The sequence below is a fragment of the Lactuca sativa genome, chromosome 2 (assembly GCF_002870075.4).
Source record: "Lactuca sativa cultivar Salinas chromosome 2, Lsat_Salinas_v11, whole genome shotgun sequence".
NCBI classification, from domain to species: Eukaryota; Viridiplantae; Streptophyta; class Magnoliopsida; order Asterales; family Asteraceae; genus Lactuca; species Lactuca sativa.
In genome coordinates, this window is record NC_056624.2 from 232,908,124 (window position 1) to 232,931,719 (window position 23,596).

At 35.3% G+C, this 23,596-nt stretch overlaps 3 protein-coding genes across 7 annotated transcripts; 2 read left to right on the forward strand and 1 right to left on the reverse strand.

The window, feature by feature from the left end:
- Positions 1 to 63: 63 nt before the first annotated feature.
- Positions 64 to 2,812, forward strand: LOC111888902 (transcription factor SPEECHLESS). The gene is made up of 3 exons (XM_023885041.3): positions 64 to 639; positions 731 to 1,252; positions 2,369 to 2,812. Exons 1-3 carry the CDS (start codon positions 214 to 216, stop codon positions 2,453 to 2,455), a joined length of 1,035 nt encoding a protein of 344 aa, XP_023740809.1. The 5' UTR covers positions 64 to 213; the 3' UTR covers positions 2,456 to 2,812.
- Positions 2,813 to 6,604: 3,792 nt separating this feature from the next.
- LOC111888866 (uncharacterized) lies at positions 6,605 to 8,335 on the forward strand. Its single transcript, XM_023884991.3, has 3 exons — positions 6,605 to 7,325; positions 7,676 to 7,927; positions 8,096 to 8,335. The coding sequence occupies exons 1-3, from the start codon at positions 6,969 to 6,971 to the stop codon at positions 8,309 to 8,311; spliced, it is 825 nt and encodes a 274-aa protein (XP_023740759.1). The 5' UTR covers positions 6,605 to 6,968; the 3' UTR covers positions 8,312 to 8,335.
- Positions 8,336 to 8,693: 358 nt separating this feature from the next.
- LOC111888867 (syntaxin-61) lies at positions 8,694 to 12,994 on the reverse strand. 5 transcript variants are annotated; one of them, XM_052768751.1, is made up of 9 exons: positions 12,834 to 12,994; positions 11,833 to 12,087; positions 10,836 to 10,964; positions 10,655 to 10,759; positions 10,456 to 10,569; positions 10,157 to 10,356; positions 9,630 to 9,720; positions 9,436 to 9,501; positions 8,694 to 8,975 (listed from the first exon to the last, which is right to left on the reverse strand). In XM_052768751.1, the coding sequence occupies exons 3-9, from the start codon at positions 10,887 to 10,889 to the stop codon at positions 8,865 to 8,867; spliced, it is 741 nt and encodes a 246-aa protein (XP_052624711.1). In that variant the 5' UTR covers positions 10,890 to 10,964; positions 11,833 to 12,087; positions 12,834 to 12,994; the 3' UTR covers positions 8,694 to 8,864. The 5 variants fall into 5 exon arrangements, with proteins under 5 accessions (XP_052624711.1, XP_052624710.1, XP_052624709.1 ...); XM_052768750.1 differs by having other exon boundaries at positions 11,833 to 12,094; XM_052768749.1 differs by lacking the exon at positions 11,833 to 12,087 and having other exon boundaries at positions 12,834 to 12,993.
- Between the last annotated feature and the right edge of the window lie 10,602 nt (positions 12,995 to 23,596).

The window sequence follows — 23,596 nt, forward strand, 5'->3', positions numbered from 1 at the left end:
GCCATTAATATCTCATGTTTCTGCTATTATTTATCTTTAATTTCTATACCTCACAAAACAAAACCAACATCTTCATGCCATCTTAATTAATTTGGGTCACTTCCCTCAAGTACCTACATATTTGTTTGTTTATTAATTGAAAGGAAAGCAAGTGCACACCACCTGTTTTAGGGTTCAACTTCCTCTTTCTTGTCTCTCATCGAAACCTCAAAAATGGTTGGTCACGGTACTTCTTTGACAGATTTCTTCGACAGTTATGCCGACCAGTTTGCAGAGACCAACTTGATGTCATCGTCTTCAGACGACATCTTCAGTATGCTTGAAGTTCTCGAGGGTGTTTCTGCTGAATTCACGTCCCTGAAACCTTTGGAGTTTCAGGTTGATGATCATCATCCATTGGGGTCTCAGAAGTCGACCTCTTCCTGCAGTGCTTTACAAGAAGTCGTGGAGTCGGAGATGGAGATGGTTTCGCCCAAGAGTAAGAGACAGAAGCTGTCTAATTTAGTAGAAGAAGGCGGTTTAATCTCAGATGGACAGCAGAAAGTGTCGCATATCACGGTGGAGAGGAACCGAAGAAAGCAGATGAATGAACACTTAACAGTTCTTCGTTCACTAATGCCTTGCTTCTATGTCAAAAGGGTACACACGTTTACTTAACTTCAGTTCACAACTTGGTTTCTTTAATTTTTAAGGTTTTAATTTGTACATGTTGTGTTTTCGTCAACTGTAGGGTGATCAAGCATCAATAATAGGAGGAGTGGTTGATTACATCACAGAATTACAACAAGTTCTTCAATCACTTGAGGCAAAGAAGCAAAGAAAAGTTTACAGTGATGTTCTGAGCCCTAGACTTTCACCACTCAGCCCCCGAAAACCCCCTCTAAGCCCTCTAAGCCCTAGGCCGATCGTGCCGATTAGCCCAAAAACCCCACAACCGGTAACCCCTTATAGAGCCAGCTGCTGCAGCAGGCTCGTCGCATCTTACTCACTTGACCCTTCACCTTCTACTTCTTCCTCAACTTCTGATCATAATTATATTGTTAACAACGAGCTTGGTGCGAATTCCAAGTCATCTATTGCTGATGTTGAGGTGAAGTTTTCAGGCCCCAATCTTCTTCTGAAGACTATCTCACCTCGGTTGCCATGCCAAGCAACGAAGATAGTTTCGGTTCTTGAAGATCTCTCTCTTGAAATTCTCCAGGCTGGGATTAACATTGTTGATGAAACCCTGGTGAATTCCTTCACCATCAAGGTCAGCCATAATTAGTATTCAAGGTTTTTATAATAAGTATTAATTAATTAAGAATTGCATGCATGCATGCTTACACATGCCTTTCTTATTTGAATCTCGATACCTAACCAACATGTTTACTTTTTCTTTTTTCGGATCGATTATTACAAATTAAATTAATTAGAAACATAACATGACCTAGCTAGGTCACAATTTATACTTTATTTCTAAATTTTAAATTAACATTTTTGTTCCACGCATAATAACTTGACACTCTACATCTTCACATGCCCTTTGGTTTAACATCATCTAATATCATTCTGTTTTTTCAAGTACAACTTAATTATAGTATCAATCACAATTGAATAGTACAACTTACAATGTTAATCACTTTGATTAAGACTATCACCCGACATCTAGGAATAGCTAAGGTAATTTTCTAGACGCATTTACATATATATTATATACACTGGTGATTGACAAAGAAAAGATAAAATTTTAATGTTTCCAACCGTCTGATATTTTTTCTTCGATCTTGGGTTGTTTACATTAAGTTTATTCGCCACACATTTTTCAAACATTATATATATATAATATATATATATATATATATATATATATATATATATATATATATATATATATATATATATATATATATATATGTTTATTTTCTAATTAACAAAACTAAAAATATCATATGTTTATTTTCTAAATGCCTTTTTGACACGTATTTCCTCTTTTGTTTTGATAAGAAATCATCTTCGATTTAAATTTTGAAAATACAAAATCATATCTTAATAGAATTTTCGAAATATATGATAAAATGTCATGTTTATTTTACTTTACATATTAATTTAGAATTATTTTAGACTTGTTAATTCGCTGAATTTTTTTATTTATATAATAATTTTAAACATGCCAACCGTGGAAACCATAGGTTATAACCTTCTCTCTCTCTCTCTCTCTCTCTCTCTCTCTCCTCTCTCTCTCTCTCTATATATATATATATATATATATATATATATATATATATATATATATATATATATATATATAATTGTGATCCAAATACAACTGTGATCTAATATTGTATATAGTAATCATTGTTATTGTAATTTGATTCATTTGTTGTAGATTGGAATTGAATGTCAGCTAAGTGCAGAAGACCTCGTTCAATACATTCAACAAACATTTTGCTCGCCATTACATCATGCTAGTTAGGGATCGATCATATGCCTCCTTTTTCTCTTGTGCATTTTTCATGATAGTATTGTTGTTTTGAGATCATTCCCGATACATTATGAACTATGCTTGTTGCATTGGGCATGATGTTAAAGCAAAACATAAACCAGTAATTAATCAAGAAGACAAAGGTAGTTCAAGTGATTAATTATATATGTTACAATCATAATTTCAAAAACTAACCTCCTATTCAGCTACAGTAATAAGAGGAATGGGAGAGGTTCAGTCGATTACTAGAGGTGTTTTTATGAGTATTTAACATATGTAATCTTAGTTTAGGCAAGTGTTCAATTGTATATCTGAGTTGATTATTTAGTTTAAGTCTAATATCTGTCATCATCCATCTTTAAGTTATATTAGTTTTATTTCATTTTCAGGGGAGGGGGAAGCTGTATAGGGCCCAATTTTTTTATTATATATTTTTATTTAAAAATAAAAAACTATAATAAAGATAAGGGCCTTTTTTTCTTGTTCATCCTGGGCCTTTGACAATATTTAATTTAATCAGATGCGGTCATGTTCATGTTAGTGGCTTAAGTGGTCTCGTTTATATCCTATGAATGGTAATGAAGATTGTGATTACTTGTCCTTTTTTACTTGATTGTCGATTTGAGGTAAGTTTCCATGTCATTTTTCAAATTAATTTTGCATATAGCATCAATTTATGGTATGTCGTGTTTTATTGTGGACATCACATCAGAAAGATGATTACAAAGTAACAGGTTTTATCTGTTACATCGTTATATTGACTTCATATCTACAACATACTGAAAATAGACAAAGCAAATTGATATAGAAACAACCAATTTTGATTTAGATGTTTTTATATGCACAATGGGTTAAATAATGGTGAAAATAAGTTGTGTGAGATTTTGGGTTCAACGTATCGGGGCCCTCATTATGTATTTAGTTACTTGAGCCCACATAGACCAATAAGGAGCTCTACTATATATAAGCCATTACAAGTTGCAATACATCGTGTAGTAATTGTATTAAACATGGTGTAATGATTATATTGTAATACAAGTATCTTCCTGCGTTTGCACAGTAATATAATAATAGATTTAAAATATTTGTGATAAAAATTTTAAAAAATGTATTAATAAAATCTAGTTAAAGCTTTAATTAAATTTCTAGTTAAGTTACATTGTACTAATTCTTTAAATCTATATTTATGTGTGAGCCATTTAACTACTTTATCAACTCAATACTTGAATTGAAAAATACATCTATATTTATAAGTTTAAACAAAACATGTATGTTATTATTTAACATTAATTTGAGAATCTACATATTGCTCCAAATATGTTGAAATGAAGTTTTAAAAATAATACCCTTTTACTAATTTAAGATTTCAATTTCGTTCTTATATCTTTTCAAATCGAGATGATCATATACTTCCTCAACATGCATCTAGCATATAGTTGACAACTTTTAGCTATTGTATTTAGTTTTTTCATTTAAGATTATAATAGTCACTTAATCTTTTTAATTAATGCATGTTAAAGACTATATATTTTTTTCCTCAAAGTAAATTAGGCACAAATGGTTGTTATAATGGAGTTGAATTTTTATCTCTTTTATTCATTGGTCTTGCCACAAACTTAGATGCTGATAGTGATAATGTGATATTTAAATGAAAAAATTATATGTCGAAATAAATCTTCTAAGCAGAAAAATCAAATGTTCAAAAAAGATATCCTAACTCGTGCAAATTTCAATAACTATACAGCTTTTAGTCCATGTACTTGTTTTTTTTCCATTTAAGATTACAATAATGAGTTAATGTCTTTAAATGGTTTTCATAATGGAGTTGAACTTTTATTTCTTTTATTTATTAGTCACCATTATGCCACAAACTTAAATATTGATAGTGATAATGAAATACTAAAATGAAAAGAATTATATGTCGAAGGTTCATGAATGTTCCAAGTAGAAAAATCAAATGTTAAAAATAAGTATTCTAACTAATACCGCTTTGAATAAAAAATTTATAAACGAATAAATTGAAAGAGATAAAAAAAAAACAATATAACTTTATCTATATATATACACATTCTTTTTCATTTCCATTCATTCTAGATAACAAAAACTGAAAAGGAAGAAAATCATGTGTGAATAACCAAAATGACAATAGAATGAAATATGAGTAAAACATTTCAATGTTTTTATCTAGACAAAAAAAAATCATTTAAGTCATTCATACCATTATTTATCATAAGTTATAAATTTTTTTGAGTGGTTGTTAAGTTTTTTTTTTTTTTTTTTGAAATTACAAACTAATCTACTCTTAACAATCTCACGTCATGAGGTCTTATTACTCACGTCGTGAGTCCGGATCTGACAAACAATGAGTATTAAGCTCCCAATCTATTAAGCCTTAACATGGGACAGTATAGAGGGTATTCCTTGACCCCAATGGCCATAAAGGTCGAAGCTTTTCGGTAATGTACTTCCAATACATGACTTAAACACCAACTTAGGTCAAAATGGAGGAAAAGGGACCAAGACTCTAGCTTGAATTCCAAAACCATGACCAAAATCTAGATCTAAGACTTATAAGACTTAAGATACCACCATGATCCATAAAGTTGCCAAATTTATGGATGATATGCATGCTAACCAACATTACAAGCCATAAAATGCACGGAAACTTAGATCTAGCAAGCAAGAAAAGGAAAGGCATGAGCTTGAGGACTTACAGAGGTCCAAAAGCTCTACAACTACCTGATGATGAAGCCAAGATGCTAACAAATGCATCACAATGATCTTCTTCTCCCAAAAGCTCTTGAATAACACCAAGAATGACCAAGAACTCCAATGGGGGTTGAGATTAGGGTTTCCAGAGGTCTTGGAAGTGAAGGAGGCTGAGGAGGAGCAACCCTAATCATCTCATACCTTTAAATACCCGAAAATAAGGATTTTATGGCATCATGTGCCTCTCACGGTGTGAGCTCTTAATGCTCACGTCGTGAGCCTTAAATGAGCTTGGTCAACAAGTCAACGATCACTCACCCGAACCACTTCAACTTCATATGATCATAATTTCTTCGTTTCAACTCCGTTTTCGACGTTTTTTATAACCACAAAAAGGTCTTGGAGAGCTCTACCTTTCTATCAACTTCCCCTTGCCATAAAACTTTCCAAACAAAAATCTAATTCTATAAAAGGCCCGAACTATCACTTTACTGATATACCCTTAGTCTCCAAAAACACAAACCGAACTCTCAGATCATCCAAGCTACATTACCCACACTCAAAGGGGTCTAAACCTTTCTTCTCCAAGATCTGAAGCCTCCTAGTAACATATATTCGGGTCACGGTCCCGAATATGAATCGATCTAAAACAGGATGCTACAAATTAGCAAATGAAATATGAAACACTGAGCAAATTATTCAAAAAGCAAAGCCGCAACATTAATCTATTTAATCGTCAAAGTGAAAGTGGCAGTAATCTCTTATATTCTCATATGTAAATTTATATGGGACGGGCCAAGGCCCATTGTTGCGTCTATGTGGCTACGTAACTGGTTAAAGGTGATTTCCATTGAAGAGATGTCCTCTTCAACATTTTTGTGCTCACATACCAACTTGAGATTCACTCTCGTCTTTTATAGAGTAAATACAAACTTTAGGACATTTGATTGGATGGCTAGGTGGTGGTGGATGTGGGGGTGGGACCAGAGTTTGCTATTAAGTTTCCTGCAATGGATATGCACATCACCGATTTACGTCAGCCAAATCAGTTCTTTAGTTTCTTGCAAAACAAAGGTTGTTCTTGAGTTTTTACAATGGATCTACGTACCACCGATACACCACCATCGGATAACCGATCTGTGTCGGCCAAATCAGTTATTGAGTTTCCTGCAAAACATAGTTTCTTCTTAATTAGTTCTTGAAAATCAGTATTGTTTTGCAATTGTTCAAAAATTTAGCATTAATGGGTCGTTTAGCTCCATCCTTCCACAAGCTCTGATGAGGCTTCTAGGAAAGAAAAGTGTTTAAGGAGTTAAGGTGGGGTGAGGTGTGATGGGATGAGTTTAATTTATTGATATTTTAAAATAAAATTAATTAAAAATATATAAAATAAATAAATATAGGTTTAATTATTATTTTATATGTGTCAAACTATTGAACCTTATGGAGTTTCATATATTATAGATGCCTTAAACACGGTTTGGTTTTGGCAAAGTAAAATTTTGTCCTTAAATATATTAGATTAATAAAATAATAGTATGAGTAATTTTGTTTACTCAAAAAGAGAAAAAGAGGAGTCCAAATAAAATTTTGGGTGAACATAGAAACAGGAAATAAATCAGGCAACTGCCACGTGTTATACGGCACCACTAGTAGGTATATGTTCATGCTGCAGGGTGCCACGTAACCACACACACTGACTCTTTCACCATCTCGATCACTCTACACTCTGGTTTCAGATCATCGATCTGTTGTCAGTTTCCAGAAAGGCATTCGTGATATCGAATTAAGGAATATGGTGAAGTTGGCGACGGCGCGTGAGGGGAGGCTGTACGGATCAGGGCGGACTCGAGAGAGATCGGAGTATACGAACGCAGGACTTTACGTGTTCTCGACGATTGTATTGCTGTGTGGTTTCGTGGCGCAGTTTTCCAGGGAGGCGAAATCGGGACTGGTGGTTTTGATGATAGGATTAGGTTTAATAGTAGTTGTGAACATACATGATCTGTTCGCACATCTCGCCGCCATTGATTACCAGATGCGGCTGATGGAGCTGGATGCTCAGATTCTGTTCGTTGAAGTTATGGTGCCCGTCGTTCAGGCCGTCGGAGGACTTCTATTTTTTATCGCAATTCTTTTGCTCGTCCTCCAGGTTAGATATATATATATATATATATATATACATATAGTTACCTTACTTGTATCATCATTTTTTAATAATTACATAATTAGAAAATACTATTTAATACTGTAGTAGATTTATTACATTGATGAAAGTGATTGAATTCAGTTTATGATCACGTCACATAGATTGTATGTAACCCAATATTCCTTGGGCACGTGTATATATATATATATATATATATATATATATATATATATATATATATATATATATATATATATATATATAATGGGACAATGACAATCAAGAAATAAAGAATATGAAGCAGTTTTGGAGATTATTCCTGATGAATTAAATGAATTGTAATTTTTATATAGGCGGATAGAGGATTTGGCTATGAGGGGATTGAGGGTCATGCTCTAAACATGGTTATTGCGGGGAATTCATTATGGGTTGTTGGGTCCATCCATAATTCATGCCAGTTTTACGAGCACGTAGACGCCCACATTCAAATATTGCAACACGCTGTCCAGATCCCCTTCTTGATGGGTAGCTTCTTGTTCTTGGTGGGAGCCCTTCTCAACTTCAGAGACCAACTTGGACATACTCATCATGGTCTGCATTTGTTGGTATGTTTCATTCTCTAATTCAAAGGGTTAATTAGATTAGATATGCAACAACAAATTGCTACCTAGCAATGTACTTTCATTAATTTGTTTATTGTTACAGCATCCTAGTTTAATTGATAAAAGGTTGTTGCCTAATTGTACTATGTATATGATATGGTGTACATGCAGACACATACATGGGTGTGGATTGGTATCATTGCAAGTTCGTTGTTGGTTATTGGGGGGTTAACAAATGTTGTTAAAGTGGTGAGGATGATAAACATGGAGATGGAGGGATTAAGTTTGGAGAAACTACGTGGTGGAGCACAAGAACAACTGTTTCATGATGAAGATGGGCAAATACCATTTCTTGTACAAGGACGAAGGAGGAGACCAAAAATCTAATTAATCTAAATCATTTTTGCCTAATTGGCGGGCCATTCAAGTAGGGTGGATGTCCTTTTCATCTTTCCTCTTTTGGGGTCCCTGTTAGCTATAACGTGGGGTGTCAATCGAAGAGAATGTGTAATCAAGGACTCAATTTTTTATTTTAAATTTTAAATTTTTTAGGAAGCATTTGATTATTTTGTTTGTTTCCGGTTTAATTAAATTCAACAAAACAAGTTTTGACTCCATATGATAAGTGATGAATGTGCAAGTCGTGAGGCTTTCATAATAAATAGCAACAACAAGCATAGGTAAATTTTGTACGTACCAGATTAATAACAAATGTTGGACTCTGTTTCTTCAAAAAGACAAAAAGACAAAAACAAACTGGTACAAGGTATTATGTTGAAAAGCGGTACCATAATATACTTGGAAAACTTTTTCTCAATTTACTCACACCATATAAAGCAACAAAAGTGTAATTAATGAAAACACCTAATAGCTCCTGTGTTACACTCTAAGATAATACAGTAATTTTTTTATTCTTGAAATCAAGAAACAGCATATGAGTTTAGGTGAAGAAAACCAAAACAAATAAGATAATGAAGAGGACAATCAAGAATAAGATCATCATCATCTGTCCCTTGGCACTGGCCTTCTTCATAACCATGCCCACTTTTTTCTGCATGCAGCAAAATATATATATATATATATATATATATATATATATATATATATATATATATATATATATATATATATATATATATATATTAAATGTATATATATATATATATATATATATATATATATATATATATATATATATATATTAAATGTAATATGTAAGTATGTAACATGTATGTGATGGTTTAAGCATTTTTAGGACTGAGAAGGGCTTTTGCACGTGTGTACCTTTGCCACACACCTTTTTGGGTTGGACAAAAGAAAAGATTGCAAACTTTTTTGTCTGGTCAAAATAGTACAAGTAAGGTAGCTTCTGTTAATTATTACTAGTATTTATTAGGTGAGGTCCAGTCTTGTCCCATCTATCACCTATTATGTAGTATCTATCAAACACAAACACAAACACATCATGAGATGAGATGAGATGAGATGAGATGAGATGAGACAAGAGTAACCTGAACAAAATCAAGACGATTAGATGTACTTTCCATTTCTGAACCCAAATCCTCTATAATTCTCTCCTGCAATGGGAAATAAACAACTAAGCTTATTTTTGGTGATCAGATAAAATATCTATCTTATCTATCTATCTATGGGAATTGTGAAGAAGAAGATGATGATGATGTCCATGCATAAAGCACATGTGCACCTGTGAAAGGAGTTCATCATGTATGGTGAGCCCAACAGATCCGATCCTTTCCACACTTGCACTTAGTTCATCCAACTCTTCATCTTGTTGTCTGTTGTACCATTACCATACATACAACAATTACAGATATATATATTTCAATTTTGTTAACACAATCTGCTTTGAGCTTTGTATTTTGAAAATCTATCCATTTATTTTTAGCATTGTACATTCAACTTCTTATCCTTTAGCCGTGTACGAAAATTGTTTTCCATTTGGATGACATTGTGGTAAATTTTTCAAAGCACGACGTTATAACACAATGGAACAAAATTAGGATGCTATCCCTTGTGATAATGGTCGTTTTTTTGGGTTCAAAAAACAATTTTTAAGAGGTTATAAACACCAGGTAAAGGTATGCTAGATTAGGTATATCTATCGATAAAATATGAGTATAAAAAAAAACAATTCATTTGGGGCTAGTAAACAAGACAAGAGACTCTTTTGAAATGATATATCTAAAACAGATTACAAAAGCAAAAGCTTACCTGATGAGAAGCATCTGTGTGTCTGATTCTGAAGAAATAAAATCATCATTATCTACAGCAGCATATGATCCGGTTCTGGTCCTGTCCTTATCCTGCTGCTGATGAGACTTTGGCATCCGCATTAATTCTTGGCGCATCCCACTCCCACCAAAGTTTGAACTGCTTCCGGTCACTGTCACCGCTTTCTTAATATTTCCCACCTATTTACATATGAATACCACACACACACACACACATACAAAATAAGAGTCATATGCATATTTACTACCACAGTAGTAAATGAAAAGGATTTGTTGTACCTGAATCCGAGCAGTAGTGGTCCACTTCCTTCGCTTTTCAAGCTCCACTTGGTTTATACCATACAAAGAAGGGTCTCTAGCTGCTACAGAAATAGCCTTTTCCAGCTCATCCACCTTCCCTATCACAAAAATTCATTTTCAGAACTCATTAACACAGATTTCATCTTTTGCTTAATTTGTCTGTATTTCAGATACATACCTGCCATTCAATGCTCTCGCAATTGGAAAGGAGTTCCTTTGTCACCCGGGATTGTTCCCCGCTGCCGCGTTCCCATTCATGAAAGCTGCCCTGGAGGCTATCAATCTAAAAAAAAAACTATTAATCTTTGACCTCGAGGAGAAAGCATGAATAAAAAACTTCAATGGTGAACCCAACTTACAGAATCTTGAATCTCGTCTTTTACAATGTAAAATGGATCTTGAGCTGAAGACATTTTTATTGCAAATGCAAGCTAAGCTACAGTCGGGTCGTCAATTTTGTTGTTTGCTTCAAGATGTGATTCAGAGATCTGAAACAAAAAATACAAAAATTACGACAGCTCAAATTTTGAATAAATACACATGAAATAGACACATTTGAATTCGAGTAAAAATATGAATCAAACTAACTGTTTTTCTTGTCTACTGGGACAGACGAAAATTGAACTCATTATGTTTGGTATATAACCAAAAAGTTTGGCGACTTGTGCATGTGTTAGAGCTAATGAATAGTGAATAAGTGCTGCAACTGATGTGAGGATTGAAAGATGTGTAATAACAACTTCCATCAAGGATTTGTATGTTCCTTGCTTTTAGTATTACTTAGTAATCCATCATGCCTCATACTGATAGGAACTAGAAAAATAGCAGTGAAGAAATGTAAAGAAGAAGATGAAGAACTAAGATTCAATGATTAACACAATCAATCGAATGATTGTTCCAGGGAAACTCCCTCTCTCCAATACAAACTGTATCAAAATATCTCTAAAATCTGCACACCTAACAATGGAATCATCTCCTCCAACCGACTTCAGCGCCACTTTTCCCAAATTGCCCTTTTGGGCCTTCTAGAATAAACTTGTACAAATCTTGGTTTAATGCTAGTGATTCCCACATTCATATCACATATCATTAACGATTAATTCTATAAAAGGTTCATCTTAGGTATCTACTTTCTATCAAGTGCTAATCATCACAAACACAGAATTGGGAGGTTCAAGTCTCACACCAAGATATTTGATATATTTGTAGGTGTGTTTGCCATGTTGAAAAGAGAGGTAGGACTAGGACAAAGATCTGACTGTGTATCATACGTGTGTGTCTTCTCATCACATCAACTCAAGTCCATACCACTAACAAGTAGGCAAGTAAGTAGATATTTGTTATAGAGACACTTACTTATGTGTAGCCATCAACAAAGAGATATTGCATTCTGGAGTCAGAAGACTGTAGGCATGTTTCTGTTGGTTTTGTGTGTTTGTGTGATAACATATTTCATCACTAGGAAAGTAGCGAATTTTATCATATGTTTGATAAAAGTCACCAATCAGAAAAAACTCCCAATGCAATGACAGTGATGAATCCTACAATTATCTGGGACCCTTATGAACCATTTGCATATCCTTTTGTTGGTTTTGTCCCCAAACAGGCTACCTATATGCTACATAGCGATAGCAACCGCTATTTCATGTTTAGTGATGGGCATAAAGAAATGAATGCATATTTATTATGTTCAACAATTATAGCTACTATAGTCAATAAATAAGCAAACAAACCATTCAACTAGCTATATAACTTAAACATTTTAGTTTTTTAGACGTGATTATAGCAATTATAATCAACTACTTCACCACAGCTCTTCTGCTTGTTGAATTTCTTACACGTTTAACATGGCCATCTATTATTCAAGAAAGTTTACAAACCAGATGAATTGCGAAGGGTATAGCATGTTTTGCTTGAGAGTTTCAAAAGTACCAGTTATTTTGGAGCAGAGGTGGCACTGCCTCTATCAAACTTCACTTCTACCAGTCCAAACTACAGTGAATAAACCTAATTGACCTACGAATCATATAAGATTTTTGAGCTTCAAGCATAAAGACTGACAGTAGCAGGATTACTGGTACAACTAAGTTTCTACTTCCCTTCACAGCCGTCATCTTAATCAAGACATACTCTCCAATAGCAACATGATAATAATTGATCGTTTGTTGAGATAAGTGTGATATGCAGAACGAGTATAAGATCTAGAATCATTCATGATTTCGCACTATCTAGAAAGACTTTCACTACGTAAACTGATAACTGAAAGACAATTAAGATTCAAGATAATCCTACGCAATAAAAACCTAATTTAAAAATTAAGTACCACATAGATTGGTAAGATCAAATAGCAAACGCACCAGATCTATACCGGTGGGTAGGGTCAGATTAACGAAGCCGGATTCCTCCTTCTATGATCTACTTCTGAGTTCTGACCGGTGAAGTTCTATACAACTGCTCCTCAGCCGATCCTTTCCTTTGTTGCAGATGCTGAAGGGAGTAAAAATTACAATATGGTCCCTAGACTTTTTTTGGCTGAGGGCGGCAACAACCCAAAATATACAGAATCGTCCCTAGACTTTTCTTGAGCGTAAAAACTATGAAGTTTTTTATCGGTCTCGCTTAAAGTTGAATTTTATGTTCGTCTTAACTCTCATATTTTTCAAAAAAATATTTGGTTTTACCCTTTTACTGGTGATAACAAGTTTTCGGGTTACCATTATATTAACTTCGCAAAAAATCCCTTGAATTTACAGATTTTTTATGGGCCTAAAGCCCTGAAGTTTTCAAACAATTGTTGGTTTTACCATTTGATGTGTTTTGACTCATTAAAGACGGATATTTAAAGTAATTGTGTCAAAATCGCCATTTAACAGGTAACTAACAGGTTACCCGGTTACACTCTCACGTTGGCTTCAATCCTCAACAACTGCCATCTTCATCCCCAAACCTCCTTCGTCATCTTCTTCTCTTCGCTCTTATCTTCTGAATCTAACCTCATGTGCAATGAATCGATCCACGATGGTCTCCTTTCTTCTTCTTCTTTTCTGAATTGAACCCCATCATGAAACCCGATTCAGACCTTGAAGATTAGGGCATGTGACCGATCAGACTTTTCTTCCTCCATGAAATCCGATTCAGACATTGGATGATGAACATATCGAACTCCTCTGCCATCTTTCCCTTCGATTTTCCATAATGATATGAGGAGCTACCTTACTGTTGCCATGCTCACATACAACATATTACATCATTGGAACATGAATCAGAGTAAAAGGGTTCATCACGTGTTCATCACCTTCATCACCCAATTCAGACCTTGGAGTCAAGGTGGCACCTGTTCATCAACCGATTCAGACCTCTTCGTCTTCGATTTTAAGGAAAACACACCCATTTTAGGGTTCATCAATATCTGCTTTGTGATTAAAATTTTCACACAACACACAATGTATGATTTGCTACTAATCTGTGTGTTATGTGTGAATGAAGATGAGAGTGTTACCGGAGCTAAGTTTAGATATGGGCAAGAATGGGAGGTGGTGGTGGACGATATCAATGTAGATATGGTAGCGGTGGTGGATTCCAATGATGGTAACAGTGGTGGATTTCAGGTTTGATGTTTTTGGAAAACGTGATGACCAGAGAGAATATGGGATGTAGAAGACAATGAAATGGTGGTGAGGGGCTACTGTGTGCACCTTTAGTTATGGAGAATATAGATGGTGATGGTTGAGATGAGGAGAGTTTAAATATTTATAAACACAAAATTTGATTTGCAGGTGTGAAGGTAATGGAAATGGAGATGATTTTAGGCATAGATCAGTGACTTAGATGAGTTGTATGTTACCGGCAATGACTTGGAAACCCCCTAGAAGGGTATAAGTGCAAAAATTAAATCAAATTTTCGGCTTTAATGAGCCCAAAACACCAGGACTGATCCCTATTTAGATAAAACCGAATTGTCCAATTCGGCAATTTGGATCGGACTATTTGGTTCAGATATTCGGATTTTTGGATTGGTTTTTAGCAAAACCGAATTATTATTTTGGATTTCAGATTGGTTTTGGTTTATAAAATAAAAACCGAATAGTCCAAAAAAACCGAATTACAATTTATTATTTTGTTCTTTTTAATATATATCTTTAATAAATTATAAATTTACTAAATTATTCTTTTAATATATTAAAATTTTTCATCTATTATAATACTTTAATATGTACTTCTTATAAAAAAAATTGTCTATAAAGTAGTAAACTATAATATATTTTTCTTGATAATTATTTATAAGTTTTAGTTCACAGCTAATTAAACAATATTTTTTAGTTTATATTATAGAGTAAGTTAATACTAAAGTTATATATTTGTTGAAATGTCTTGATTCTTGAAAACCGAATTGTAAAAAACCGATCCAACCGAATTATAATTTTGTTGGATCGGATCGGATTTGAATTTAGTTTGGACTATTTGGATCTACGTTTTGAAAACCGAAATTAATTTGGATTCACTTGATCGGATCGAATTAAACCGATCCATCCAAATGAACACTCCTACAAAACACATCAAAGGGTAAAACCAATAATTATTTGAAAACTTAAGGATTTTTATGACATTAGCCCATTTTTTATGTTTTTATCCTTAAGTTCATAATTGTTTTACGTTTATACTCTAATTTTTTTTTTCATATTATACCTACTCATACAGAAAAATCGTATTTATATACGAAAAAATATTCAATTAAATATTATTTTTACGTTCTTTTTAAATGTTATTTCTTTATATATATATATATATATATATATATATATATATATATATATATATATATATGAGTCTTTTTTTGTCTGGTTAACCCGTTAAAAACACACACACACACAAACAAATTAATATGTTCTTTAAAACTATAAATACGTATTTTTATGTATTTAAAAGTACATATATATTAGTAAAAAACATGTTTAAATGTAAAATAATTTGCACAATTATAAAACATGTTTATACACACACACACACACACACCAATATTTATTAAGGAACCAAGGAACCACTCCAAACCATCAGAATTTAAATCGATCAATCAACGGCAAAAGGAAAGTTTATAAACTTTTACAACGGACGCATATGTACCGGATTATAATAAAATTCACTTTCTTTTTTTATTTTAAATTTTTTCAGGCCGTGCTTTTTATCGAAAAAAAAAACCGAATATACCGTTGTTGTAACGCCCCGTTTTCACAAATAAAAATTTTTCATTTTTATTATGGTAAAACTTCCAACTTATAAATACATTTTGAGAAAAACCATTTATTTCAAATTACATTTATCGGAAATCAAAGTAATATAATAAACGCGGAATCCTCAATGCTTCTGATGAGTGTGTACAGTCTAGCCTCCGCCTTCCCACGATCTGATAGAACCTGCAAACATAAAAAAACTGGGTAAGCACAAATCTTAGTGAATTCCCCAAAAATACCCCATACAAAAAATATACTAGCATGCATATCAGGTCCACAATCAATTGAGTGGAATACCTTAGCCCAATTGCTCATCAAACTTGAATGCCAACATACAACGGGTTCAATCAGTCATTGGAGTATAATACCCTAGGTATGTTGGCATGTCGCCTCAACCCAACCACTCTTCCTGAGCCTCCGTGCCTACGGCTTACAGCCGACCCGCACCTGGTATCTTGGCCTCCAGCACACAATAGGATCGTCTCAACCTAACCCACCACCATATGTTGACATATAACAAACAATGATCAATTAGACACATAATACATGTAATTATCAATCATACAGTTCACTACCGCCTACTAGACCTCTCACATCACACTGCTCCGCTACAAGGTAACCTCCAAAGCATGCGTAACCATAAGTAACCAGGGGTGAGATAGCCACCCGAACAGATGATCCTAATCTAGAGCCACAACCAAACGAGGAACAGGAAAGAAAGCCTAGATCAAGAGTTCACAGATTATCCTACATGACTACATACAACCCCTAGGGCACTCAACTAGACGATAACCAGCCTATTTGTACTCTAACCAACATACTACTATTGTTGCATCCTATCACACCGGGATATATATAAATCTAGCAGATTATTATCGCATAACAACATCCTACACACAAGGATACATAACCAACTCTGCAAGGAATGCATAACCGTATGTACCCAGAGGTGAGATAGACACCCGAACAAATAATCTGTATCCCAATTCCCAAGATCCAATAAAAATAGGAAGATGTGCATGACCATGCCTTCTCTTTCCCACGATCCTCTGAAGTACCTCAAACAATAAACTGAAACCGTAAGCCAAAGCGAAGTAAGTTCTCCTAAAGTACCAACACACAAACATATAACAACATGCACACTAGGTCCACAACTAACATATTGGATTACCCCTGAGTCCACAACTTGAGTCTGGGTTGCCTTTCAGGCCCACAACTTAAGTCTAGCTTGCTCCCGAGCCCACAACATAAGCGTGGTTTGCATCTAGACCCATAACTTATGTCTGGCTTGCTCCCGGGTTTGTTGGATTCCACACAAAGCAGTGATACCTTAACCCAATCATACTATGTCAACATATACATAATAGATAGACATGTAACCGACAACAAATAAACATATAACTAGTCAATAGATAAGCAGGCAGATCTACAGATCATTGCCTCATAACAACATCCTAATCCAAGATACATATCTATTGGGACGACATTGGTGCCTTCGACCGCCAAGTATAGTGAGGAAAACTCACCTCACAGTCTGAAGAAATAGCTACACAGATCATTGCTCCAAATGCTGACTCTACCATCCACCTATACAGTCACAATCATATATGCTCAAACTACTAATCAAATTACCCAAACGCCCCGAAGTCAAACTTGGGTCAAATTCAACTTATAGCTGACCGCCACGTTGTGGCCATCCATGGCCACGCTATGGTCACAATACGACAAAACATGCATGCTCAGCCCAACCACCACACCGTGGTGAGGCTCCATCACGTCGTGGTGATTAATTAGAATTACTTAATTCCTTAAGCTGATTTCCAATCCATTCCAGGAGTTCCCAAGCTCAAACTAGGTCTAAACCATAACCTTAATGGACAAAGTTTCCAAATTTATCCTTTATACATTGCCAATAAGTCAAGATTCAAAATCCTAAGTCCTTAATGGAAGCATAAAACACATACCACTCATTAAGCACTCGATCCTTAGAGTTACTTCTACAAAGTTTCTAGAAGTGTTTCCAACACCTTCTGGACCATAAAAATTATAGCTTTAGATACATGCATTTACTTCCCATTTTTAGGGCAAAAAGGGCCAAGCTTTCATGCATGGCCTCAAAAATCAAGTTGTCACACCCCCAAACCAGAACGTCAAAAATGTTTGGGGGCGGATGACTTAATGTATAGTATCATAACAATCGAATAATAGAGATTAAAGCATTACAACCATTGTATTGAATATTTAATAAGTTTACATTGTGCTCAAAACATTTTATACATGATACCAAATGTATATGATAAAAATGAATAACGTGATGCGGCGATGCCTCATCCTCCAAAAACTATTGTGGTTAATTGTTTACTGATTTACTGAGAATACAAGTGATTTTGAAAAATGTCAACAATTAAGTTAGTGAGTTCATAAGTGTTTTGTATGAGAAGAATTTATAAATGCTTTGAGTAAAAAGATAATGTATATACTTCCAGAAAATCCGATATTTTCTTATAAACGAGCTGTAAGTCTTAGATCCCAAGACTAGAAATGTAAGTAAAACTATACTGAGAAATGGAGTTATGAAGTTTTATCTTTATATAAAACTACTTGATTGTATGTTAACCCGTCAATCAAATTTTGTGTCGATACCCTATGCGAGTTATTATAACTATACTAATGCGATTAGTGGCTTGAACGACGTGCTTCGGGCGTCGGAACTGTTACGACATTTGTCACCCCAGGCCTGTTAGTCTAACTATAGCTAACAGTTTAGGTGCGGGGTTGTCAATCTCGTATAGATATGTACACAAGTGTCACGCTCTCCCTACAAGAGACCCTGGTTATAATTCAGGACTTGGGGTGTACTCTGGTAGGTACGGTGAAGCTAAATGTCTCACAACTAGTATCAACCGATTTACGTGAACCGAAAACTCCTTTCTCTTGTAAATGAAATAATTATACCTTTAAATACTGATTTGTTTCTTCTGAAACGATAGTGTAGTTTTGTGACTCCCAAACTATACCAATCATAGTTTATCTTGTTTGTTTGTTGAGACTATTTATATAATCTTTTATATAAATACAAAGTTGTTATGTTGTCTGGTGTCAAAATATATGGTGAAATAACTATAATGTAACCCTTTTTGTTAGAAAGGCAATATTTTCGTAAGGAGCTTCCAAAAACCTTGTAGTTTTAAAAATCATAATTTTTCTTATGATTTTTATAACATATATTATGTTTTGTTTTTGTTAGTTTTGCATTTCAAAACTCATATATCACAAATGTTTCTATAAAGGCTAGTACAACCATAACTCATGCAAATGATATATTATTTTTAACATAAAGATGAAACATTGCAACTATTTGTGTGGTAAACCAAGTTTTACTTGTATCCCCCCCCCCCCCCTCCCCAAAACAGGAAAAACTCGAAAATATGGAGGTATGAACTTACCTTGAGTGGATTTGTGGGTTATTTGAAGATATGGTGTGAAGATTTACAAGCCTAAACTCTTGAATGTGGTTGATGAACTCTTTGAAGATGATATTACCTAAGAGTTTTTAACACATAATAATGTGTGTAAATATAACGAAACTAGTGTAAATGTGTGTAAAAAACACTAGATTAGTGAGATAAACTTACCAAAACTCTAAGAATAATCTTGGATGAATTTATCTAGAAAGAACTTGAACTTGTTCTTTAAGAGAATATGGATTAATCTTTATTGAAAATGGGATGGGTGGGGGTTTAGGGATGTGTTTTGTCGTAGTTAAGGAAGGAAAGGTGATATGATACTTACTTGGTTATCTGTTGGTTAATACATGGATATTTGTTGGGTATAGTTTTGTATTGGAAAAGAGGAAAACATCTAAATCACAAAGTCAACCCTCCTTGTCTCCTTTCCAACCGAGAACCCCTTGAAAACCCCTTAGTATGACTGAAATCACATGTGATTTCGGTCCTAAGCATGACTTTGACTAAGTGATTTTGGCCTAGCTAGGATTCCGGCCATGACATCACCCACTAAGGGTGATTTCGGTCTTGACATGGAGTTTGGGTCCTTAGCATGATTTCGGTCCTAAGCAAACCGAAATCACTAGGGTGGTGGGGTCCTAGGCCTATAAAACTTTAAATGCAATTTGTAACACCCGAAATCAGAAAGGTCAAGAAAGGAAAGGGAAACCATAAGTTAAAGAGGGTCGACTCGTCGAGTCCAGGGAGGAACTCGACGAGTCGGAGCGGGATCCGGGTGTAAAGTAAGTGGCCGACTCGGCGAGTCGTCAAGTGGACTTGGCGAGTCTGGTCTGGGTTGGGAAACCCTAATTCCAGCACTTGGTACCCTATTTAAGCATCTTATTCTCTTCCCTAAGGCTAATTTGCAGCCCCTATAGTCCATAACCCATAACCCTAAGCCTCCATTGTTGCTCATTCAAGCTTTATTGCCATTTTGGGTGATTTGAAGGAAAAAGGAAGAAGGGAACCATTGGGGATTCAAGGATTTGCAGTAGATCCAGAGTTTGTGGGATTTTCCAGAGCATTTGAAGGTAATGAGCCGCTACCTTCAATCTTTTGCATTTAGATCAACCTTTATCATGAGATTTGGGGCTTTTAGGGCAAGTTTAAGAACCATTTCGATTTAGAAGCTCAGATCTGAAGTTGCTACTTCAGATCTAAGTGTATCTTGGCCTAGAGAATCATAAAGCATCAGTCTATGGGTTGATTGTTAATCCCCTTTGTCTTAGCTACACGTAAAGTTTGCCACTTTACGTAAGGAATAGGCTTTGGAAGAGTGGATCTACAATTTGGAGTCCATGCATGACTCAAAAGCCTCTGAATATATGAAGGAATGAATAGACTCGATGAGTCCTTCGAGTGGACTCGGCGAGTAGTATGAAGATGAAGATGAACTCGACGAGTTGGATGAACAACTCGGCGAGTCTGTTGAAGATTGCCTTGGACTCAGCGAGTTTGTTCTTTGAATCGGCGAGTCAAGTCGCGAAACCCCAAACCCTTCGAGTTAAGACTCGGATCAGTGAGTTGAGTGGGGACCCAGCGAGTTGGACAGGTCAGGACTCGGAAATCGGTAGACTCAGCGAGTCAAGGGCTGACTCGGCGAGTCGAGTCGCGAATGAAAGGATTCTGAGCGTATGAACTCAGGGAGTCAATAGGCAGACTCGGCGAGTAGGGTTGACCTGGAAGGTTGACTTTGACCAGAGTGGACTTAGTTGACTTTCGGAGGGCAGTTAGACTAAGTGTTATATTTGGTATTAGTATATCGAGGAGTTTTTGGAGCAGCAGTTGATAGCAGTCAGAAGGGTATCAGCAAAAAAACTCCAGCAGTGCAGGTGAGTTTCCTTCCGGTAGGACCGGGTCTAAGGCCACAATGCCGGCCCGTTTAGCTAGCAGTAGTTTCCGGACTTCGATCCGATGCAGTAGTTAGTATGTTTGATGCCTTCGTGGCTCAGACAGGATTTATGTGTTATGTGTTCCGGGCTACGGCCCGATGCAGTATGCAGTTTATGTGTTCATGCTAGTTGATATGTTTATGTTATGCTATGTTATGCTCAGTCAGTTCCCGGACTTCGGTCCGATGCAGGGGACAAGGTCCCAGTCAGTTCCGGATTTCGGTCCGGTGCAGTTAGTTCCGGACTTCGGTCCGATGCAGGGGACAAGGTCCCAGTCAGTTCCGGACTTTGGCCCGATGCAGTTTCTGGACTCCGGTCCGATGCAGAGGGCAAGGCCCTGGTTAGTTCCGGACTTTGGTCCGATGCAGTGGGCAAGGCCCAGTATGTGTTTACATGTTATTGTATGGTATGTGGTAGTTTGGGGGAGCTCACTAAGCTTCGTGCTTACAGTTTCAGTTTTGGTTTCAGGTACTTCCCCAAGTAAAGGGAAGAGTCTGGGATGATGGCATCGCACACACCACAACTTGGTCTTTGTCCTGGGAGTTGTTTTGATTCTTATTTTGATTTGAAACAGTTGTTGCATGACATTTTATTATGGTTTGAGATATTGGACGTATGGTTTTGTGATATGTTGATCAGTATATGATTTTTATTATTATTAAAACAAAAAATTTGGGTCGTATTTTTGGGATGTTACACAATTAGAGTTTTTGTAATTCTTGGTCCATCTTGTTGACTTTCAAGTGTTTACTATGAATATGATTTTTCAAAGCATATATATTTACTTATAGAAATAATGCCCCTTTTGGTTTACAAAGTTTTATTGCAACATATTACATTGTGAGTTCACTTATACACGGTTACAATTTAGACCTTGCTTGTTCCAAAATTTTCTAGTTGTCACACAAGTCTACTTTAGATCCAAATAGTTAAATGCTCCAAATGGTCTGGATATTCATAAAGTTGCAAGCTTTATGAGATCTCTCCTTCCAAAACCCACTAAACATGAAGAAAATGGGGCCAAAATCCAAGTTCTAACAACATAGCAAAGAAAAGATTGGGTCTTGAACACTCACCCAAGTCCATAAGAGAAGTTATAGGATGAATATGTTGCTTGTAATATGATAATCCTCACCAAGGTCTCCCTTCTACTTCAAAAGCGCCAACAAATTATGAAGAATGGACTTTTAAGAGTGATGGAGGCTAGGGTTAGGGGTTTAGTGCTTGAGAGAGTGATGGAGGCTGAATAACCTCGAAGCCCTAGCCATAATATCCATTAAATAGGGATCAAAGCCCAAAGGATTAGGGTTTCACCAAAATTGGCTGTCAGGTCGTGGGGCCTCAGGACTATGTTGTGGTGGTCCATTAAAACCGAAGGCCCAAAAGATAATGTCACACCGTGGTGACGCTCCACCACGTTATGGCCACTTAAAACAATATTATCATTTTAAAATTAAATTCTACCTAGAACGAGTGTTACATTGACCCAAAGTCAAACCGGTCACAAAAGTCAACAATCAAACTTAGTCAAGGTCAACGCCACTTCGTGGCCCTCCTTGGCCATTTCGTGGGGTCACAAGGTCAAATAGTCAACATGCAGGACATTGCGACACTGTAATCCTCCTTGGCCACATCATGGCAATGCCAAAACAAGGCAATCTTGATTTTTAATTTTGCTATGTCGTGGCCACTAGAAAAATATGATTCTAACATATGTTTTTAATCATCTTGTTAAAAGAGTTAATGAATTTATCTATCAACATATAAGAATTATTACTATGTATGTAATGTAATGTCAATAACATAATCATTTTCAACCACATACATGATGGGTTTTGGTCATAAGAACATCCTATGTGCTCATACAAACCCTAATGCTTGGATCTAGGTTTCTCTATTGTACATGCAAGTTATCCAAGACTATAAACCCTAGATCTAGCATATGATAATCAATATAACATATAAATAAGGGTTTAGATCATACCTTGATTGTTATGTAGCAATAACAATCTCAAATCCTTCTTATATTGACTTTAGAAAGCTTAGAGTCACAAATGTCACTCCTCTAATGTTTACAAACACCAAGAGCAATAGGATGAAGAAGAGAAGAGAAGGAGGCTACCCAAAACGTGTGGAAACCCTAGACCATTAGTTCACCACGTTTTTGGGGCATAAGGGTTCTATATATAGTGAGGCTATTAGGGTTATCTAACAAGGAAACCCTAATTTGGATGCTTAATCCCTAAGCAACCCATAGACTCCTTTCCTTAAAGGCCTTCGACGATTTCTAATGGGTTTCCCCATAGAATTCATCCACTCCTTAATACAAGGCAATCCATAGCCCAAATTGCAATTATCTTATAATTACAATTCTAGCCCTTAAGTTTAATTAATCTCTTTTAGTCACAAACTTAATTCTTATTAATTCTTGACTAATATTAATTAAACAATATGATTTCTCCTTTAATATATTATTCTCATAATATATTAATAA